Raw genomic sequence first — 22,684 nt, 5'->3', positions numbered from 1 at the left:
TTTAGTGTTTATTTGTTTTAATAATAAATCTGTGTGAAAAAATCACTCTTGTTGCATGATATATATAAAAGCTTCTCTAATTTTTGTTATGTTCACATATTATATATTTGTTATCATCAGATTTAAACTTTATGAACATTATCAGACGACGAGTAAAAGAACATAAAAAGAAACTTTTCTTTTTTTTTTTTAAGAAAAAATGCAAAAATTGTAGGGCTCTAGCTCTTTAGTATATCCTCAGAAAAGTTGTCGCGGGTAGTAGTTTGGTGTTTGATTTTTACCTTTCTATATTAAAAATGAGTATGGTGCTATATTAATTATAAAAGCTCGAGTTAAAATTCAGGTTGTGTTTTATTTTGTTATTATTTGGTTGAGCCTATTAATTAAATTTTGTTGCCTAATTGTGTGCAGGGGACGGTCTATATTGGAAGGCAGAGGAAAAGGAGATCCAAATGGAAACTATGAGGAAAGAACTTCAAGACAAGGAAGAAACAATCAAAGCATTAAAATCTCATCTCGATTCGTTGGAGCAAGAGAAGTACAAAAAGGAGAGGGAATTTGACTTGTTAAGGCAAAGCTTGAGGATCATGAATGGCAAGAAGTGTTCAGTTCATAAGAAAGAGAAGATCAAGAAAAGTAGATTGGGAACATGAAATTCAACTATATGGACCACAGGCTTACATGGACCACAAGGGTTATATCCAAAATTTAGGAGGTGGAGTACGCATGTAACTATATGGGGTTGGTTTGTATCTTGCATATGCCATTTTTTTTTTTTGGGGGTAAATTATCATTTTAGCACTCGAAATATTTTAATTTTAATAACATAATTCTGAGTAACAGACAAATATTAGTAGATCCTAAAGGTTTGACAAAATTTACCAATTATGCAAAGTTTGTCAAATTTTTTCTGTTTTCTTCTGAAAAATGGGATAATTTTGTTAAACAATTGTCAAACTTTTATAATTTGTAAAATGCTAATGCCAATTTTATTTAGAAACTATTTTATCGAAATTAAAATTCTTTGACTGTCAAAATAGTGATTTCTTATTTTATTTTTTTTAAGAGATAAATGATAAGAAGTCAATATTTCACATAAACAAAAGAAGCTAGGTTTTTTCATAAACATTATTGAAATAGAACAAAGAAATTGAAGATAATCAATTTAGACATTTGGACTTGCTGAATGTGCCAAGTCTGGATTAGCTAGCAAGTGGAAAAGGAATAAATTTGTCATTTATTTTTTGTTTCTCAAACAAATTTCATTTCTAAAAGTTTTGTTCTACTTCTACTGCTACTTTTATTTAGTCTCGAATCGCACGACTCCAAATTAACATGATTTGATACGAGTCATTACGTCTGCAATTTGACTCGATAATTTAAATTTGATGATTGAGTTAATAAATTAGATATAGCAAATTGTGCGTCAAAAACGATTCAAAAAAAGAAAAGACCCGACTCGAGAAAAAAGACCTCTAAAAGAAGATTATGGAGAAGCTAGGAAGCACCGATACGACACGCGATACGGACACGACACGACACGGATACGCCGACACGTTCTTTTTATAAAAAATTGGATACGACACGTTTAGAATACGTTGTGAATTAAAATTTAAATAATATATTAAATTAATAAAATATCATATTGTAAATATAAGAGGAAATATAGTTGTATAAAAAAGTCTAAAAATTATGCAATTATTAAAAAAAATAAAAAATTTTAATCTACTCTTACCATCTCGCTAACAGAAAATGTATCAATTTCTTCTCCTCCAAGTCCATCATCCACAAATATCACAGCTTCTATGTTTGGTTCATCTAAAGATAAATACGAAACCTCACTCAGATGTGGACTGTTGTTAACTTGTTATCAACTTTGCTTCTATTAATTATTTTACTTTTAAATTTAAATTTTGATTTGTTTTGATTTAAAAATAAAAAAATCGGTTAATTGGGCCATAAAACCACAAAATCGGGTCGGACTCGTTCGGATTCGTGACAGCTTCACCAAAATTCTGCACCGCAAAAAGACACGCCACCGATACGCTCGTATGAAGTATCCATCGAATGTCGGTGTCGGATTCGTGTCCGACACGGATAAGTTAGCACCATAGAAAAATCCGTGCTTCATAGTGGAGAAGATGTTATACATGAATTTTGGGGGGAAAAAAATACAATAAATATTGCATTTTATTAAAGATTTTGAAAATAAATATTAAAAACTATTGCGCTAAATGACGTGTTTCATATGGCGGAGGAATCTAATCTAATCTAATACTATTCTTCTAATAGAGAGTTTTAAGTGAGTGGAATTCTAGCGTGTCAAACTTTTTAGATATGGAAGTACTGTTCATGACATGTATATCATTCACCGCATGCCATGTAATGATTTATACATATATTTTCATTGGCTTATTGGATTATGCCATCCATTACATGCTATATTTGAATTCATTCCTATACTTATTGACTTTACCTTTCACAGTTGAGTTCCACTAACAGTGTGAAATTTTAAAATTTGAATTCAAAATTAAAATTGAAAACAGAAAGGGATTTACGTTATTTTTCTTCTGTCATTTGGTGATGCCGTGCCAAGAGCATGGTAGTCACCAATGTCGTGGTGGTGGATACAGAGGAAGAACCGGTGAAAAAGAGTAGATCGATGGAAAGAACTGAGCGGTTGCCACAGAAAGCACATGCAGCGAGACTAGGCAAGCGGGGAGCACAGCAGCGGCGGCGACAAGAATAGATCGGTGAGATCTATTTATTTCCTGTCACCGTGAAAGGGACAACAGCAGTGGTGGTAGGGTTACGGCAGTTGAAGAGGTTGCGGCGGTAACTATGGTGGACGAGGAGTCTAAGGTAGCGGTGGGCCCAGTGGTCACGGTGGAGTTCGTGGTGATAGTTGACATGGTGATGGTGGATAAAGTGGAGGATGCGATGACGGTCGTGCATGCTACAGCCATGGTGGTCTGGGTCAAGGATTGCAACCGGGGAGGAGGCGGATTCCTAGGTAGGTACGGCAGCATTTGTGGCGGCGGAAGCTGCTACAACTATGGGAATTTTCTGGGCATTTTGCAACAAACTGCCCAACAAGCCCTCTGAGAAAATAAAGGTATAAAATTTTAATATCTCTGCACATAGCTTTTTATTTTTTACTTTTTAATATGATCTTTTTTATTTAAACTGTATCTTCGTAGCAGGCAACAGCACCTGATCACTCTTAAGAGGCACGCTCCCACCTCGGGTGATTTCTTCTTTTTCCTTTTTTCTTTTTCCAATGACAGATTGGTGATGGTTTGCGATGAAGAGTTGTTTGTGTTCCTTACTATTTGATCTCATGTATATATTTGTAATGTTGTTGTTGTTGTTGGTGTCTTTATCTGGTATGGAGCCGTTGATGCAGAAAATCCAGAACCACACTATTGTTGCCAGGATTCTAATTGCCCTTTGCCAAAAGGTCTTAATCTAATTCCCTCTTATCTTTAATTTTGTATCCAATAAAACCAAAGGAGATTTCTAAGTAATGGAACATGAATTGTTGCAACATAGAAAATGAATACCATATTGGAATCTTTGATTGCTGTTTATCTTCGAACTTCATTTAAAGTTTCAATTTTTTTTATCTGAGTCATAGATTTTTTTTTTTTGAAATAATTGGTTTGGGGTGCAGGGTGTTACATGAATCCAATGACATACTGATTTCAAAATATCAACATAATCAAGAACTTGGAAATGAACAGATGAGGTTGCAATTCAATGTTCTTCTTTTTGTTATTAAAGTAGTAATATTTAATTTTTGGCATTCAAGCTTCTCTTTCCATTTTTTGCTTAGATTTGGTTGCAATTCAAGCTTTTTTTTCTTGTCCAATTGTTTGTTCAGGTTAATTTATTTTTATATATTTATGTTGAGCCAGTAGCTTCTCTTAATGATTCCCACTAAATTTTAAATTTGGAACAACTTTTTCTGTTGACTAGGTTTTATTTCTTTATTTTTTTTATTTTTCTTTTTTTTTTTTTAAAAATTATTTTCATTTTAGTCAAGTAACTAGGTATGTAAAACTGTTGTTGGATCTGAATAGGCATGCTCATGTTTAATTGATTTATGAAAACATTCAAACAAATTTATTTATCAAAATATCATATGTTAAAATCATGTCTAGCGTCCAATGTCTCTAGAACGATGAAGTTCACACTTAGTTACTGCCCATAGAAACCTTTGGTTCTATTCAATTAATTACTCTCCATTCTATTTTCATATTGACTTAATTAATCATCGCAAAAGCCTTTTTATTTATCAATCACTTTTTTCTGTCATTGGTGATAGTTAATTAAATCTATGTTGAGTTTTAGTTTTTAATTTTCTGGTTCGATTTAGTTTTGAAACTGCCTTTTTGATGAGAGGAAAACTTGATATTATGGGATTTCAAATTCGGAGGACTTTTAGTTAATCATGTTTTAATAATTTCTTTTGCTTTTCAGGTAAAAGGTGATTTTGTTAGCTACCTTAGGTTCAAATCCAATGCTTATGAGATAGTATTTAATTTCTTGCTCCCATCATTTACTTTTGTTTTATCATCTGTGTTAGCAAAAGTAGCAGTAAGAATATGAGAGTGGAATTTTTTTTTTTGAAAATTTATATAATTATTTGCAAAATTAGTTGGTGAGTTGGTGATATCTCTGCCATAAGTATCATCGATATAATGCTGACTTAGCTACTTAATTAATTATCTATCGATGATTTGGTAAGTAGTTGGATAGAAGGTACAAGCACTACTTTAATCAGATGAAAGGAGTGGTGGTATCATTTGAGGTCGTGACTGGGGAGGGGCTGTCACTCTACCAATGGTTAGAGCACTTCTAACTTGGTACTTGAATGTACCCGCACTAGCTATTGCTGAATAGTGAATATGAATATTATTAGTTTCTGGTTTATAATTTTACTATATTATTCTATATGATTTTTAGTTGAATTTGAGAATAGTACTATTAGTAGAACTAATACTATGATTGATTAATTCACTTGACCGATAGAGTATTCTGGTATTTTTCACCTTGCACACTACAACAGGAGAGAAATTCAGATTCTTAAAGATGTTAGTGGAATAATAAAACCATCAAGATAAAATGATTTTCATTTATATTCAGTTTTATTTAATGTGTACAATGAGGAGAATTTAACATTTACTTTATGAAGCCTTTTTTTTGAAATAAAAATATTTGAATACCTATACATTTTATTTTTACTGGNNNNAAAACTACATTGCTTCTAGCACTTGCAAGAAAATTCGACCATAACTTTTAGAGTTTGTTCTTATTTCATTATGCTTTCTTTTTTTTTTTTCAACTATATAATTAGTTACTACCTCCATTTCCAAAAAGATGTCCATATGAGCAGTTTAACGGTATTTATTTGTTTTAAAATATTTTGTATGAGAATTGTTCAGTTTAAAATCATTTATAAGGGATTTACTAGTAACTTCTGGTTGAATTCTAAGTAGTCGTATTTAAGAATCATCACAATTGTTTTCATTTCTTTTCATTTATTTTTACGTTTTATGAATGATTGATTATGTTTCATTGGGCACTGCATTTGTATTTTAGAATTCAAAGAGGTCCTTTGCTAATTTGAATTGTTCATTCTTCAGATTTCTCTCTCTTGACTTTTCGAGCATTTTTGTCACTTGAAATAATAATATACTGCTTTGCTTTGCTTCCCTTCACAAGTTCGGTTCTAAGTTAATCTAAATTAAACATGTGTAATAATAATTTTTTTTATATTTCTTAATTATCTCCTACTTCAACTAATAGCATGATGTGTAGTATATGTAGCTAGGTAGATCAGAGAATAATATTGCATGCCTGTTTAAATATGATGTAAAATTGATTTTTATGAAGAATTAATGTAAAAGTACAAGATTGCTATCTTCTTATGTGAATTGACGTTTTGCTATCTTCTTATGTGAATTGACTGTTTCGCTACCATTTTTATTGGCAGTTTTGCTATCTTCTTATGTGAATTGACTCATAACTTGCACTGGGTTGATTTTTCCATTGTGCTTCTTAATGAATATGTTAGTTAATTTTTGAGTGTTATATCTCTCTGATATGAATGAATGAATGGAACCCCTATTATGCTTTGCAAGGAATCATTCAAATGGAAGCATTTTTTTTTCTGATCTGTGTAAACTATGTTTTCATACAGAAAATTTTAAGTTAAACTATGTAGTAATTCTGTAAAATTATTTACTGGTATATAATGTATAATGCATGTTATTTTTTGAATATGAAATTGTGCTAAATTAGACATTCTATAATATTTGCTGATAATTTATTATTTGTTTCCTTTCAAGTATTACTTAATCCTGCATATATTTTTTAATTTTATGTATGATAGTTCATTCAATTGAGCAATTGTCATATTATCATGTAGCAGGGTTCTTTTTACCTTCGCACGGGTTTCTTCAATTGTGGAATCTATGACTTCACAAATATTACTACTATGTTTCTTCTTATTGAACTTGAAGATTAACTTATTTCCTATGCATAATGATTTTTCATGTGCATTATATATCTAATAGTTTGTGTCTTTATGTTCTTATTATACAAAACTTTTTAATGTTTATGTTAATCAAATAAATATTTCATCTTTTAGTTATTTCCAATGGCACTCAAATAATAATTAAGCTAATTCTCTTTCGCAAGAGTTATACAAAAATTTAATTTTGTTGTTACATTTGCTCTGTCCAAAATCAAATTCAAGAAAAGACTGCCTAGAGAGTAATATTATACTTTGTTATCTTCAGGGAGGTTTTTAATCATGTTTTATGATTCTATGTTCTTTATGTTTTAATGGTGAATGTAATTCTTGCAATATATAATTCAGTGATCGTTATGCCATGAAATGCAATTTTTTTGTTTAAAGCTACATCATTTATATTCATTAATTAACTTTGCATAGAGAATAATTGTTTGTGTTTATTTTGTTCATGCCCGTGCGTAGCACGGGTCCCTGCTCTAGTAAAACACTAAAAGGCACCAATAGTGCGTCTCATGATTTCTTCTTATATGCATTTTAACTTCCCTTATCTATTCTTAGACTTTCATTTACCTCCTCCTTTTCTTCTTCAAATCCATCAAACATTTCATTATCTTCACGTATATTTGACTATGACAGTGAACTATGTTGATAGTTTGTTAATTTTTGCTCTAAAATATTATTTTATTAATGATATGATATATATTATACTATTTAATTATGTTTTATATATGAATATTATGATTCCATATGATTTACAATTTATGATTTAAAATTTGACTTATCGATTTTGTTTTTAAATTGTGATTCAACTACTTTATGTTTTTAAATTTGGGTTTTAAACTGAAAAAATAGTTAGTGAGCCTTAACAATCTCCTATTTGCGGGCCAAAAGGGCCATTGTTTGGTGGGTTTTTAATATTAGGGTCAATATGTTAGAACTTACCAAAATTAAAATTAGTCCAATTAGAAAATAATACCACTCTAGGATATATTAACAATAATAATAAGTGGAGGGAAAAAAATTAGAATAATAATGTGAACAGAGGGTAAGATATTGTTTAGACAAAGCATTATTACGGTTTTCACTTTGCTCCCGCATTGAATTTAATTTGCTAGGTAGAAGTCAGGCTCGTGAGATAGAACGACGGAGGAGTTTAGATTGTTGCTAGAGTGCATGAATAATCCAGTTCGCAACTTATCCTATATTTTAAGTATGTTATTATTGTAAAGATGTTGTTGCAATGAAATCTGTGTATGCATGTTATTGTGATTGTGTTTTTGTTTGTTGAATTATGTTTCTGTAGAATATGTGAGATTGTGTGAGTATTTGTTCATTTCAAAAATTTTGTTGGTTTTGAGCACAACATGTTTTTCAAATACTTGAGAAATTGAATTTGGTTTGATATGTGTTAGAAAAGTGTGTTAATTATGGCCTAATTTTGTGTATCATTGTTATGCTTATTTTAATTTGCACAACAGACTAAAATGAGCATTTTGTGATGTTGTTACTGACTGAGTTGGGAATGAATTATATACATATGCAAGGTTGTGTGAAAGAGGGAACTAATGGGGTTTTGGGGGATGGCGTCCATGCTGATAGCATTGAGTTGTGTGAGGATGACACACCTGATTACTGTTAGATGTGGCTTTGGAGAATTTGTTAGAGGTTATATTCAATAAGAAGTCATCGATGGTTGTCACTAACAGATGTAATTCGATGAAAGCAGCAATTAAGTCAGTATTTTTGGAGTGGACGCATAGATTTAGTGCATAGCACACGGAGAAAAATATTACTTCTAACGTCAAACAGGAAGAGTTGCATGGTCTCTTCAACAAGTGGTTGTATGCAGACATCGACATCAAACAATTTGAGGTCGAGTGAAGCGATGCTATGATTGAGTATGACATGGAAGATAATTTTTGGGCTAAAGAAACATATGACAAGAGAACCATGTGGGCTAATAAATATCTTCGAGGAAAATTTTGTGCCAGATTTTGGACCACATCCAAATGTGAAGGCATTAATTCCCACGTGAAGAAGCTTTTGAGGTCTAAGCATAGTAAGTTGGACATGGTCAAGAATCTTGAGTTGCTTGTTTGATATTACAGAAATAGCGAGTTAGTTGCTCAATTTAACTCAGCACATGGCCTTATAGTCATAACTACCTCCTTGAACCCTCTTGATATGTCAACTGCAATGGTATACACAAGAGAAATTTATGCAGACACAAAGAAGAGATTGAAGCTGTTGTTGCAGTTAAGTTTGTGCGGAAGATTCGCCATTGTACACCGATGGTGTATACTTTAGAGGAGTACAACGGTCTAGGAAGACACAGTGTAGTCTTATACGACAGAGTTCAAAACAAAGTTGAATGTCCTTACCAATTTTGGAAAAGGAAGGGATACCCATGTCGACTCATGTTTTTCGTAATGAAGCATGAACATTTGAAGGAGATTCCAGAATGGTTGGTGTTGAAGAGATAGGAGAAGGATGCAAAATGACTAGACTCTTACATCGAGACAACAAATGCGACTTCGGAAAGGTCTTTTGAGGCATGCTGCACTTCAAGAAGCCTCACAGTTTTTTCCATTTATTAGCGTAAAAAGGCGTTATCTCTGTTTTGGAAATCAATGATTGTAATATAATCGATATGGCATGAACTTGAGGAAGATTGCAGGGATGAAGAACTGGCAAACAAAGAGTTTTCTGGGGTGGATATTCGGGATCCTATGAAGGTTAAGACAAAGAGAGCTCCCTGAACGAAGAAACAAAAAGGTCGAAAGAGGCGCTATACCAAGTGCAGAAGGTCCGGCCACACAAAAAGGCATTGCATGAACGATAGAGCGCCACATGACTCTATTAAGGAAGGATTGAAAATCGAAGTATGCACAACTTGTGTCTAAGTCTTCAAGTTCAATAAGACCGGTGAGTCCCTGAATTTCATTTGGGTTGTGTTGCTTAAGTTGTTTAAATTGTTGTTTCACTAAAAGTGTGCAAAATTAGTTACTCTTTGCATTAATCAGGAGACTAAAATAGAATTTTCTCCTAAAGGACACCTAATTGGTTACAGTTATGCTCAAATAGTGAAGGAGTGGATAGAACTCCAGCTGAACTTATAACAACTTAGTTCTACTGTATACTATCCCTTTATATGGAGTACTGTAAAGCAAGCACTTCAGTGCGCTAACTTGCGCCTAGTGCTACAGAAAATTGACTTTTCAGGCCTTATGCACCGAGATTTCGGGAAATCTTAATGAAACGGTTAGACTTCGCTTGACAAGCTGGACCCGAATCTTNNNACTTGAGGTAAGTTAATAATATAATAATCGGACCCAAATTTAACCGATAAAAGTTAATGCTGGCACTCTCTGATAAACTCAATGGTGCTATAATATTTTAGAGGATCTTTAATAGTGGAAATAATTATATATTACCAGTGTCATATATACTAGTAGTTTATATGTTTGCACTGATAAAGTAAAAATATGTGATAAAAAATATTTAATTTTGATAATTATCTTTCAAATGATATTTTAACATTAAACACCTTCCTTATCTCTCAAACATAATGCCATGGCCTCCCTATTTTCTCACTTCCTACTTCACTTTTTCTTTTCTTTTCCACAAAAATTCAAGAGAGAGTGAAGAGAATTCAAAACACACACCTCTATTTTCAAAGCTTTTAAGTTCAGTGGTGCACGGAAATTAACTCCGCACAACTGAACCGACAAGTGTACTGGGTCATCCAAGTAATACCTGAGGTGAGTCAGGGTTGATCCCAAGCTATGGACACTAGGATTGGATTAGTTAGGACTTTCCAATCTCTCCTCCAGATTTCTCTTTGGATCTCCGGGTACTCATTCTTTTTTAGCTTAAAGGGGGCTTCAGGAATCACCTTTTTCTTTGCTACTACTTCATAGAAGTGGTCTTGATGAGTTTTAGTGATGAATCTCTCCATCTCCCAAGCTTCAGAGGTGGAAGCCACTGCTTTCCCTTCCCTCTTCCTAGAGGATTCTCCAACCTTAGGTGCCATAGGCATGAGTGGAAAGCAAAAAGCAAGGCTTTTCCAACACCAAACTTAAAAGTTTTGCTCATCCTCAAGCAAATAAAAAGAAAAGAGTAAAAGAAGAAGGGAATAGAGGAGATGGAGGGAGATAGTGGGTTCGGCCAAGTGAGGCTAGTAGTGTATGAATGGTGTGTGTCGGAGAGGTGGTATGAGGGGTTATTTATAGAGAATGGGATAGGGTAAGGTTCGGTTATTGGAACGGAATTGGGTGGGAAATTTTGAATTTGAAGTGGGTGGGGGTTGATGGGAGTTATGATGGTTTTGGAAAGTAATGTGGATGTGATTGGGTTAGGGTTTATAGAAAAGAGTGTGTGGGGAAGAAAGTAAGAGAGAGAAAAAGTGGGTAGGTGAGGAATCTATGGGACCCACTGATCCGAGGGGTTAGGGAATTCGAGTTCCTTGCCCCTTGTGGGCGTTGAATGCCCAGCTGCTGCTCTTGGCTGGCGTTCAACACCAGCTATTTACTTCTTATTGGGTGTTGAACGCCCAGGGTCTCCCCCTGCCTGGCGTTCAATGCTAGGTATATGCCTCTGTTGGGCGTTGAACGCCCAAGGTCTGCCCCCTGGCTGGCGTTCAACGGCAGCACTATGCTCTCTGGCTGGCATTCAATGCCAGCAATGAGCTCTTCATGGGGATTGAACGCCCACTCTGACCTCCCTGGCTGGCGTTCAACGCCAGCAAGGTCTCTGCTCCAAGGTGTTCTGTTTTCAACTCTGACTGTTTCTATTTCTGTTCTAACTACTACACATGATCATAAACTCAAAGAAAACATGAAACTTAACTGAAATAGCTTAAATATAAATAATAAAACATTAATTATTGATGGGTTGCCTCCCAACAAGCGCTTCTTTAACGTCACTAGCTTGACGGTTAGCTCCTTACGGAGATGGATAGGGGCTCAGAATTTTGCCACTTACAGTGAATTTCTTGCCTATGCTCTCATGGATAAGTTTCACATGTTCCAGAGACAGGATTCTGCACATAGTGTGTGGGATGACTGGGTTATCTGTGAAGACAACTCTCATACCAGGTGAGAGGCCTTCAGTGGGGATCTTCTTATCCCTCTAGCCTTTAGGTACTTTCTTCTTAATACCTTTGTTTCCAGTGATTGATAATGGCTGCCCAACACTAAACTTAGAATTGGTGTCTGGGGCCTCTGCATAGCTCTGCACTGAGAGAGAAGGATGAAGCACTTCATGTTTATAAATGGTGCTTCCTTCAGCTGAGGTAGAATGAGGTTTTCGAACCTTGAATACAAGACAGTCCTCATTTAATTGCAGGACTAGTTCTCTTTTGTCTACATCAATCACAGCCTTGGCTGTAGCTAGGAAGGGTCTTCTCAGGATGATGGATTCATCCTCTTCCTCTCCAGTATCCAAGATTATGAAGTCAGCAGGGAGGTAAAGGTCTTCAACCTTCACTAAGACATCCTCTACTAGTCCATAAGCCTTTTTCATGAACTTGTCTGCCATCTCTAGAGAGATTCTTGCAGCTTGTACCTAAAATATTTTCAGCATCTCCCTTACAGAGAGAAGCATGAGGTTTAAGCTTAACCCTAGGTCACATAGAGCCTTATCAAAAGTCATTGTACCTATGGTGCAAGGGATTAAGAAGCGTCCAGGATCCGGCTTCTTCTGAGGTAACTTATGCTGAACTAAGGCATTGAGCTCTTTGGTTAGCACTGTAGGTTCTTCTTCTAATGGCTCTGTACCAAATAACTTGGCATTCAGCTTCATCATAATTCCTAGGTATCGAACAACTTGCTCTTTCCTAGTTTCCTCTTCCTCATCAGAGGAGGAGTACTCCCCAGATTCTATGATCTTCAACCAAGCATTCAAGGGAACTTCAATGGGCTCCTCTTGAACCTTGGGTTCTAACAGTTCTTCAATAGGGAAGTTCTCAGTAGGCCGAGGGTTGCCAACTATCCCTATTGTGGCATTCAATGCCAGAACTTGTGTTTCTTTGGGCATTGAACGCCCAGCTTGAATACCTTTACTGGCGTTCAACGCTAGTTGTTTTGCCTTTGTGGGTATTGAATGCCCAGTAAGGACTTCCTTACTGGCATTCAACTCCAGAATTGGGGGATCATTAGGTGTTGAACGCCTAGCTACTGCCCCATAGCTGGCATTCAACGCTAGCTACTCTGCCACTTTGGGCATTGAACACCCAGTAGGGGCTTCCTTACTGGCGTTCAACACCATCTTAGGTGCCAATTTGGGCGTTGAACGCCCAGTAAGGTCTTCCTTATTGGCGTTCAACGCCAACTCATCCTCTTTAGATTTGGCCTCAGCCTCTGTGATGATGGCCTTGCACTCTTCTTTTGGGTTTACTTCAGTATTACTAGGAAGAGTGTTAGGAGAAGTCTCAGGGATTCTCTTGCTCAGTTGACCAACTTGTACCTCCATATTTCTAATGGAGGACCTTGTTTCGGTTATGAAACTATGAGTGGTCTTAAAGAGGTTGGAGACTATTGTGACTAATTCAGAAAGGCTCTGCCTAGGAGTTTTCAAGTGTTCCTGAGAAGATGGAAACAGTGGTCTGTTGTTGAACCTATTATGGGTTCTTCCACCTTGATTATTGTTGAAGCCTTGCTGAGGCTTCTGTTGGTCCTTCAATTAAAGGTTAGGATGATTCCTCCAGGAAGGGTTGTAGGTGTTTCCATAGGATTCTCCTATGTAATTCACCTCCTCCCGTGAAGGTTGATATGGATCATAAGCTTCTCCTTCATAGGAGGCTTCTAGAGTGCTGCCAGTTGCAGCTTGTGATCCAGTTAAATGCTGAGAGATCATATTGACCTGTTGGGTCAAGATCTTATTCTGAGCCAGTATGACATTTAGAGTATCAACTTTCAGAACTCTTTTCTTCTGAGCTACCCCATTATTCACAGGGTTTCTGTCAGAAATGTACATAAATTGGTTGTTTGCAACCATTTCAATGAGCTCCCGTGCCTCTACAAGCATTTTCTTCAAGTGGAGTGATCCACCAGCAGAATGATCTAAGGACATCTTGGATATCTTAGATAGGCCATCATAGAAGATTCCTAGGATAGACCATTTTGAGAGCATGTCAAGAGGACACCTCCTGATCAGTTGCTTGTATTTTACTCAAGCTTCATAGAGGGATTCACCCTCTTTTTGTTTGAAGGTTTGAACTTCCACCCTGAGTTTGTTCATCTTTTGGGGTGGAAAGAACTTGGCCAAGAAAGCATTGACCAACTTTTTCCAAGAGTCCAAGCTTTCCTTAGGTTGAGAATCCAACCATATCTTAGCTCTGTCTCTAACAGCAAAAGGAAAAAGCATAAATCTGTAGACCTCAGGATCCACTCCATTGGTTTTAATAGTATCACAGTTCTGTAAAAATTCAGATAAGAACTGATGTGGATCTTCCAGTGAAAGTCCATGAAATTTGCAATTCTGTTGCAAGAGAGAAACTAACTGAGGCTTTAGCTCAAAGTTATTAGCTCTAATGGTAGGTATAGAGATACTTCTGCCATAGAAGTCAGTAGTGGGTGTTGTGAAATCACCCAGAATCTTTCTTGCATCTGCTTCATTATTCGGTTTAGCTACCATGTCTGTACTTTTAGTTTCTTGTTCGAAAAGTTTTGTAAGATCTCTTCCAGAGTGTTGTACTTTAACTTGTTGCAAATGCTTCCGAAGAGTCCTCTCAGGTTCAGGATCAAGATCTAAGAGAGGTTCTTTATCCCTGTTTCTGCTCATAAACAAGAAAAGGAAAACAAGAAGGAAGAAGAATGTGAGCTCTATATTCAAGAACAGAGGACTCCATGTAAGATGTGAAGAAGAAAGAAGAATGAAGATAGAGGAAGGAGATGAAGAATTCGAATAAAAGGAAAGAAGAATTTGAAAATTAGAAGTAAAAAGAGAAACTAGAATTAAAATATTTTTGTTTTTATTTTATTTATTAATTGAATTCAAAAATTATAAGCTAATTAACTAAAAAAATTTGAAAATTAAATGATGAATTTCGAAAAAGAAGATAGGGAATTAGAAGAGGAGTTTTCAAAAATAGGAGAGAGAAGAATTAGTTACGAAGTTTTGAAAAAGAAGAAAGAGAAAACAAGTAACTAATTAAGATAGATTTGAAAACAAGATAAGATAAAAGATTTGAAAAAGATTTAATTTTGAAATTTGAATTTGAATTATGATAAAATAAGATTTTGAAAATTGAATTTTGAATTTTGAATTTGAAACAAGATAAGATAAAGATTTGAAAAAGATTTGATTTTTTTTTTGAAAAGATTTGAAATTTAAAACAAAGATAAGATAATGATTTGAAATTTAATAAAAAGATAAGATAAGAAAAGATAAAGATTCGAAGAAGTTTTGAATTTTAAATTTTAAAAGAAAGATAAGATAAGATAGAATCACAATTTAAAAGAAAAGATTTGAAAAGATTTAAAAAGATAAGATTTGAAAGTTGATTTTTGAAATTAAGATAAGATAAGATAATAATTTGAAATTAAAATTTGAACATTTTATTGAAATTTTCGATAAAAGATTTGAAATAAAGATAAGAAAGATATTTTTTTTGATTTTTTGAATTACTGAAGAAAGAGAAAAACAACCAAAAGACACCAAACTTAAAATTTTTAGATCTAAAACACAAAATTTTTGAAAATTTGAAAAAGAAAAATACCAAAAGACACCAAACTTAAAAATTTTAAGATCAAAACAAGAAAAGAAACAAGAACAACTTGAATACCAAGAAAGAACACAAAGAACACTTTCGAAAATTCAAAGCAAATAAAGAACAACTAAAGGACACCAAACTTAAAAACTTTGAAAATCAAAGACACTGATTTTAGAAAAGAAAAGAAAAGAAAATAGGAGATCGGGAATTAGAAGAGGAGTTTTCGAAAATAGGAGAGAGAATAATTAGTTAGGAAGTTTTGAAAAAGAAGAAAGAGAAAACAAGTAACTAATTAAGGTTGATTTGACAAACAAGATAAGATAAAAGATTTGAAAAAGATTTAATTTTGAAATTTGAAATTTGAATTTGAATTATGATAAGATAAGATTTTAAAAATTGAATTTTGAATTTTGAATTTGAAACAAGATAAGATAAAGATTTGAAAAAGATTTGAAATTTAAAACTAAGATAAGATAAGATAAGATAATGATTTGAAATTTAATAAAAAGATAAGATAAGAAAAGATAAAGATTCGCAAAAGTTTTGAATTTTAAAGATAAGATCGATAAGATAGAATCACAATTTAAAAGAAAAGATTTGAAAAGATTTAAAAAGATAAGATTTGAAATTTGATTTTTGAAATTAAGATAAGATAAGATAATAATTTGAAATTAGAATTTGAAATTTTTATTGAAATTTTCGAAAAAGGATTTGAAATAAAGATAAGAAAGATATTTTTTGATTTTTTGAATTACTGAAGAAAGAGAAAAACAACCAAAAGACACCAAACTTAAAATTTTTAGATCTAAAACACAAAGTTTTCGAAAATTTGAAAAAGAAAAACACCAAAAGACACCAAATTTAAAAATTTTAAGATTAAAACAAGAAAAGAAACAAGAACAACTTGAATGCCAAGAAAGAACACAAAGACCACTTTCGAAAATTCAAAGCAAATAAAGAACAACTAAAGGACACCAAACTTAAAAACTTTGAAAATCAAAGACACTAATTTTAGAAAAAAAAGAAAAGAAACTTAATGACTCAAGATGAATAAAAAAGACACCAAACTTAAAGATTGATACAAGACTCAAACAACAGTTACTATTTTTGAAAATTTTTTGAAAAAGAAAGCAATAAAGTTCGAAATTTAATAAGAACAAGAACAAAGACTCAAACAAAAAGATAAAGATAAAAAAGAAAAACAAATATTTTTGAAATTTTTTTTATTTTTTCGAAAAAGAAAATAAAAGACTCAAACAAAATTAAAAACAATACCTAATCTAAGCAACAAGATAATCCTTTAGTTTGTGAAATCTGAACAATGCATGGCAACAGCGCCAAAAAACTTGGTGCACAGAAATTAACTCCGCACAATTGAACCAGCAAGTGCACTGGGTCGTCCAAGTAATATCTGAGGTGAGTCAGGATCGATCCCACAGATATTTTTGTTTTGAACCAAGCTATGGACACCTTGTAGATCTTAGTCAGGCGATTAAAAAAGATAGTTTGTTGAGATAAATGCATAAAACAGGAATAGGGATGAAATTACTTAATTTGAGTAAAACCAGTGATAAGAGAACGGTTGAGGCATCGAAGATGCTTCATTCTTCTAGATCAACCTTTCCTACTGTCTTTCTCCAACTGTGAGTGATTCCTTCCATGGCAGGCTGTAAATGATCAACGCTAGTTTAATGGCCGCCAATCTTCCTCCCTCCGGCCGAACGCCAGGTTTAGTGTGCACCCAACCTGAATGAGGGTGAAGCTCTTGCAGTTTATCCCCTTGATGATCCTACTCAAAACGCCATAGATAAGGTCGAATCTTCCAGATCAGAGAATGCTGCGCCATTGGTTCTCGCCTCTACCACAAAGACCCTAATCTCCCCATACCTCAGCTGAACTGGTGTCTCGAGAAATCCCCAACGAAGTCGTGGATTAGCCGTCTAAAAGATGTATAATCAAGCTAGTGGTTCAGTGATCTCCTGTTACAGACTCACACTGAACCCATGTAGAATGAAGATGAGTGTCACGGATCATCCCATTCATAAGGTTGAACAACGAAGATACATCTTAGAATAGAGTCACACAAGAATTGAATAGAAGTACTTTTATTAATCCATGAAAATCAGTAGAGCTTCTAACCTTAACCTTAGGAGGTTAGTGACTCATACTGTACATAATAGTGTTAAAAAATAATGGGGGAGGAAGAAGATCCTAAACATGGTTGATCTTCTCCTATATATACTAAGCTGCTAACTAAGGATTACATAAATAAGATAAACTAAGTTGATGGTGTAAAAATCCACTTCTGGGGTCCACTTGGTGAGTGTTTAGATTGAGCAAAGAGTGTCTCCACGTGCTATGACTCCGTAGTGGTGTTGAACGCTGGCTAGGGGTCCCCTTTTTGGCGTTGGACGCCTGCCACCCCCTTGTGGGCGCTGGACGCCAGGACTGGGGCTGGTGGCTGGCGTTGAACGCCAGTTTTGGGCCTTCAATTTCGAAACAAAGTATGGACTATTATATATTTCTAGAAAGACTTAGACGTTAGATTTCCATAGCCATTGAGAGCGCGCCATTTGGACCTCTGTAGCTCCAGAAACGCTCCTTGGAGTGCACGGAGGTCAAATCCTAACAGCATCTGCAGTCCTTTCTCTGCTTCTGAATCAGACTTCTGCTCAAACTCCTCAATTTCAGTCAGAAAATTTCTAAAATCACCATAAAACACATAAACTCATAGTAGAATCCAAAAATATGAATTTTGCACTAAAACCTATGAAAATATAATAAAACTTAAACAAGACATAATAAAAACTATATGAAAACAATGCCAAAAAACGTATAAAATATCCGCTCATCATTCAGCTAGGCCAATAAGAAAGGCTTTTCTCCAAAAACTAAACTGATTAAAGTGTTCTCCTTGACTTTATCTATATCTTCATACCAATTTTCTTGAGGTAAATTGAAGTATAGCTCTCTTTTTTGTCTCTTGAAGTTTTGGCCTTACTATGTCATGGAAGGACTTCATGTTCTTGATGTTTTTACCTAGGAAATCATACTTATGAGTCTTGTGAAGCGACAAACTAACCATTTCTAGATTAAAAGGTGAGGAAATCTCTTTTTCTAGTTTAAAGAAGGTTCAGTTTGATGGTGCATCAAAGGAGCAATCTTGTTTTGTTCTATTGGTGGCTTAGTACACTCGCAGGTTTGAGGATTTATGCCGCTTTTGTAAAATATGTCAAGGAGACCCAATAGAGTTTGAAGAATGGAAATGTCTGAAGTTTGAAGGGGAACTTCGGAAAGATTTTATGAACGCTGTGTTTCTGTTGGAGATACGAAATTTTTCAAAATTAGTGAATAAGAGTCAGTTGGTGGAAGAGTGTGGCAAGAAAGTAGCGATGGCTCGGATAAATTACCGAGAGGTACCACCAATAAGTTTTATTCTATACGGCCCCTTGAGGAAGAAACTTCAAGACAAATGGGCCACCTCAACATTGGAATCAACAAGGTGAAAACTTTCCCGCTCGTTCTAAAAGCAGAAATAGAAGTAATCAGCAACAGGATATTGGCAAGCTGCCATAGCTAGCTCAGTCAAGTCCTATTTGTAGTCAGTGTGGAAAGAATTATGGCAACAAGCTTTGTTAGTTTGGATCCAATGTTTGGTATTACTGCAGTGTACATATGCACTTGGTTAAGAATTATGTAAAAATGATTGCTCTAGAATTGGCCAGACCCCAAGAACAAGGACGGGTTTTTGCTGTGACCGCTAATGACGCTACTCGTTCTGAATCCCTAAAAATCCAAGGTAAGTGCTATGTCAAGACTCAACTCCTAACTGTACTATATGACTCAGGTTCATCATATTCTTGTATATCCACCACTATTGCGCATAAGTTGGGATCAGACTTTTCTAAGTTGGAGTATGATCTAATTATTCACACCCCACATCTCATAATGCTTTAACCAACTTGGTGTGTCGACAAGTGTCTTTTGATATTAACGGTAGATCTTTTGTGCATAATTTGATTTGCTTACTTCTGCATGAATTTGATATCATATTAGGGTTAAATTGAATTTCTACACATCATGTTCTTCTTGATTGTTTTGAGAGAACTACTATTATTCTATCTGATGATATGATTGATGAACCAATTATATCCATGGTTATTATTTAAATTATGTGAAAGTTACATGTAGTGGGGATGAATGTGAGGAGTATGCTCTCTTAGTAGCTAGCTCAAACGATAGTGAACAGATCTAGAACAAATTTGGGTGATGAAGAATTTCTTGAATTGTTTCCAAAAGATATACCTAAGTTTTTCCTTTAGTAAGAAATAGAGTTCACTATAAACTTAGTTCTAGGAGTTGGGCCAATATCTATAGCACCTTACAGGATGTTACCATTGGAACTTGCAGAGTTGAAGAAATAATTAGAGAAACTATTAGGAAAGAAGTTTATCTATCCAAGTATATCATCATGGACCCAATACTGCTCACGAAGAAGAATGATGGTAGTATGAAGTTATGTGTAGATTATCGGCAACTGAAAAAGATTACTATCAAGAATCAGTATTCGCTCCTTTGGATTGATGACTTGATGGATCAATTAACGGGAGCCATTATTTTCTCAAAGCTAACTTTGCGATCGGGTTACCATCAAATTCGAGTACAAAAATCCAATTTACCTAAGACTACTTTTAGGACTAGGTACGGTCATTATGAGTATACAGTTATTTTCTTTGGACTAACTAAAGCTCCTGCTATATTCATGGATTATATGAATCGAATCTTCTGCCTGTATCTAGACTAGTTTGTGGTAGTTTTTATAGATGATATTCTCATTTATTCCAAGATGAAAAAGGAGCATGAGGAACACCTAAGAATCATACTACAGATACTGAACAAGAGGAAGTAGTTATATGAAAAATTGTCGAAGTGTGAATTTTGATTCTTCCTCTTCAAAATTGTGGCATCCCCAACGCCCTCTTCCTCATCAAAATGTGGTGCCTCCAACGCTATTCCTTCTTCAAGATGGTGACGTCTCCATCGCCAATTACCCCCTCAAGAGTATGGCGTCTCCAATGCCCCTTCCCTCCTACAAAGTTGGCATCTCAAATGCCACTCCTCCCCCCTATAGAATGGCATCTCCATCGGCAATGAAACTCACCTCCAGGGCCACAAAAATTTCTCACTCTTCTTGGATGGAGGCGGCGTCTCCAATGCCACAAGGGAGACAAAAATGAGAAGCATTGCCCTTGGGAGATGCCTTCAAAGGTGTATGGTCAAACAAGACTTGAGTTGGTGTCCTCTAAGCCATGTATGAAGCCTTCTATTCTAACTTAAGCCACACTTTCTTAGACCACGCTTTTGAGCTTCATTTTGTTCCATAGTTAAGCTTATAACACGCTACATATTGATGCTTAAAGTGAGATATCATTTGCTACATCTAATGCTCATCAAGCCCAACCAATGAAGCTCACAAACAATTCACAAGAATTAGGATCCAATTGAAGCAAGGAAGACCAAGAGTGAAGCTAGTTAGAAAGTTGGTTTTGTTTGTAATTTGATTTTCATTTTGAACTTGAATTTAGGATAGTTAGACTAGAGTATACAAGCCCTAATTGTTTCTTTGTTTAGTGTAACAGCCCAACTCCTAGCATGTCATGATCATACTAGGAGTTGAACATTACCAACTTGTTTTTCCATACGTAATATTAATTAGTAAGTATGAGCCTGTTCATTGTTAACACCTTGTGAATTTACGAGTAATTTTTTTTTAAAACAATAGCAGTTAATACAAGGAAACATAAGCACACACATTCAAAGAATAGCAGAAGGCAATATGAATAAAACAACTCACTGTAATATACATCATGATACAAAAGTAGCTCAGTCATACAAGTACAGAACTATGATACATCATTTCTCAGTTAGTGACTGATATAATATTTACATATATATATACATAAGACGTCCCACGGCCTGACCTGCCCTGTCCAAAAAGTCCCTAAGCTGGCACCCAGGCTAGCCTAACTCTATGAAATGCCTATTCCCTATGAGCATACTACCAAAAGTAAGGGAAATACTTTAGCATACAAAAGTTAGACTGGACGTCCTAAAAGGTCTCCTCGTCTCTTATCTGCAAGCCCCTCATAGAAAACCATTGGGTAGGTGGCGATGCCTGCCCGCTAGTGCCTCATCTGGCTCATCACTGTCAAAAGAGATAACTACAATGTCAGAGTCCTCCTCAGGATCTTTTTCCTGTTCCATGTCCTCCTCAACTCATGAGGTGGTAGCTGATGAACTACTGTTGGAAACTGAAACTACAGAAGGGTAACTGCCATACAGAATATAGTTAGGAGAAGGGGGTGGAGCCTCCATAATCTGATCGTGCCCATGTCCCTGCTGCTCATTAAGAGCATGTGACTCGATCGGCTTAGGTGGGGGATCAAGCTCAGGTGGTAACATAGGAATACCCCACTCATTAAGAACAAAAGGTGCAGGAGGTGCTTCATGAATAGGCTGTGCTGGTATAGGCTCATCAGGCAGAGGGGATTCAGGTGGTGGAGGATAATCAGGTGGAGAAGGTATTTGCAATCACATCCAATATGCAATCACACAATTATGCGCAAACAAGTATGATGCATGTCTAGTCCTACTGTAGGTAATGAGCTTATTTGTCGGTCTCGACCCACATCCGACATAATCTGACACCCTTGGTCAGATAAGGCTTTCCCAGAACTTAATCCCAAATTAAGTATAGGATACCCTCTACCAAGTAAGATCGACTTGCAGGGCTAATATTTGCACAGATCTCAAAATACCACAAGTATGCTTGTCAGGCCTCTACTAAGCATTCTCAACTTGCAGGGTTGATACATTCTCTACCGCAACCTGTTTGGAAAGCAGCAACACAATACGGGCGTTCCTGCACAATATTCTCAAGCATCACTCGAAAGCTCATAAATCACATATATCTATACTTTCCATCACTTAGCAATCGTCTTTACCATTTTTTCATAATCATAAATCAAATATCACAACATCACTGTGACCTTATTTTACAGTTCTCTACTTACTCTGTAAGACTAAACCCACTACTGTATAACTTTTAACTTCTTTTCTTACTAACATGTTTATGAGTTCCTGAATCCTATTTCATTACCTTACATACCTCTACACCTTCTCTTATACCTTCCTTTAGGTGTTTATTAAAGAGAATTAGAGAATTTTGGGTTTAAAACTATCTTCCTAAGGCTTTTAGGAAAAATAGATAGGAGCTTAATTGAAAACTCAGTTCTTAGGCTAACCCACATCTCAGGTTCATATTGTTTTCAGTGGCTTGAGGACAAGCAACAATTTAAGTTTGGTGCTGTGATGTGTGAGTATCTTTTCTACCTTTTCTTAATAATTTAGATGTGGATTTCTTGAGTTTT

The 22,684-nt window shown here is 35.1% G+C and overlaps 2 protein-coding genes and 1 long non-coding RNA gene across 3 annotated transcripts in view; 2 read left to right on the top strand and 1 right to left on the bottom strand.

The window, feature by feature from the left end:
- Nucleotides 1-840, top strand: part of LOC107625348 (golgin subfamily A member 6-like protein 1) — a 1,843-nt gene extending 1,003 nt beyond the window's left edge. Inside the window, exon 2 of the mRNA XM_016327968.2 lies at nt 412-840. Coding sequence (XP_016183454.1) covers nt 412-653 — 242 coding nt within the window. The 3' untranslated portion in view covers nt 654-840. The remainder of the gene's footprint in view (nt 1-411) is intronic.
- Nucleotides 2,499-9,663, top strand: LOC107625347. The gene is made up of 3 exons (XR_002357524.1): nt 2,499-3,460; nt 3,674-3,748; nt 8,086-9,663. It is a non-coding gene; the product is annotated as an uncharacterized LOC107625347 (long non-coding RNA).
- On the bottom strand, nt 12,107-12,577 carry LOC107627292. Its single transcript, XM_016330140.1, has one exon. The coding sequence runs from the start codon at nt 12,575-12,577 to the stop codon at nt 12,107-12,109; it is 471 nt and encodes a 156-aa protein (XP_016185626.1).

Source organism: Arachis ipaensis, chromosome B02 (genome assembly GCF_000816755.2).
Source record: "Arachis ipaensis cultivar K30076 chromosome B02, Araip1.1, whole genome shotgun sequence".
Classification (NCBI taxonomy): Eukaryota; Viridiplantae; Streptophyta; class Magnoliopsida; order Fabales; family Fabaceae; genus Arachis; species Arachis ipaensis.
Note: the sequence above shows the minus strand (reverse complement) of the source record. Positions and strands in the feature narration are given on the sequence as shown.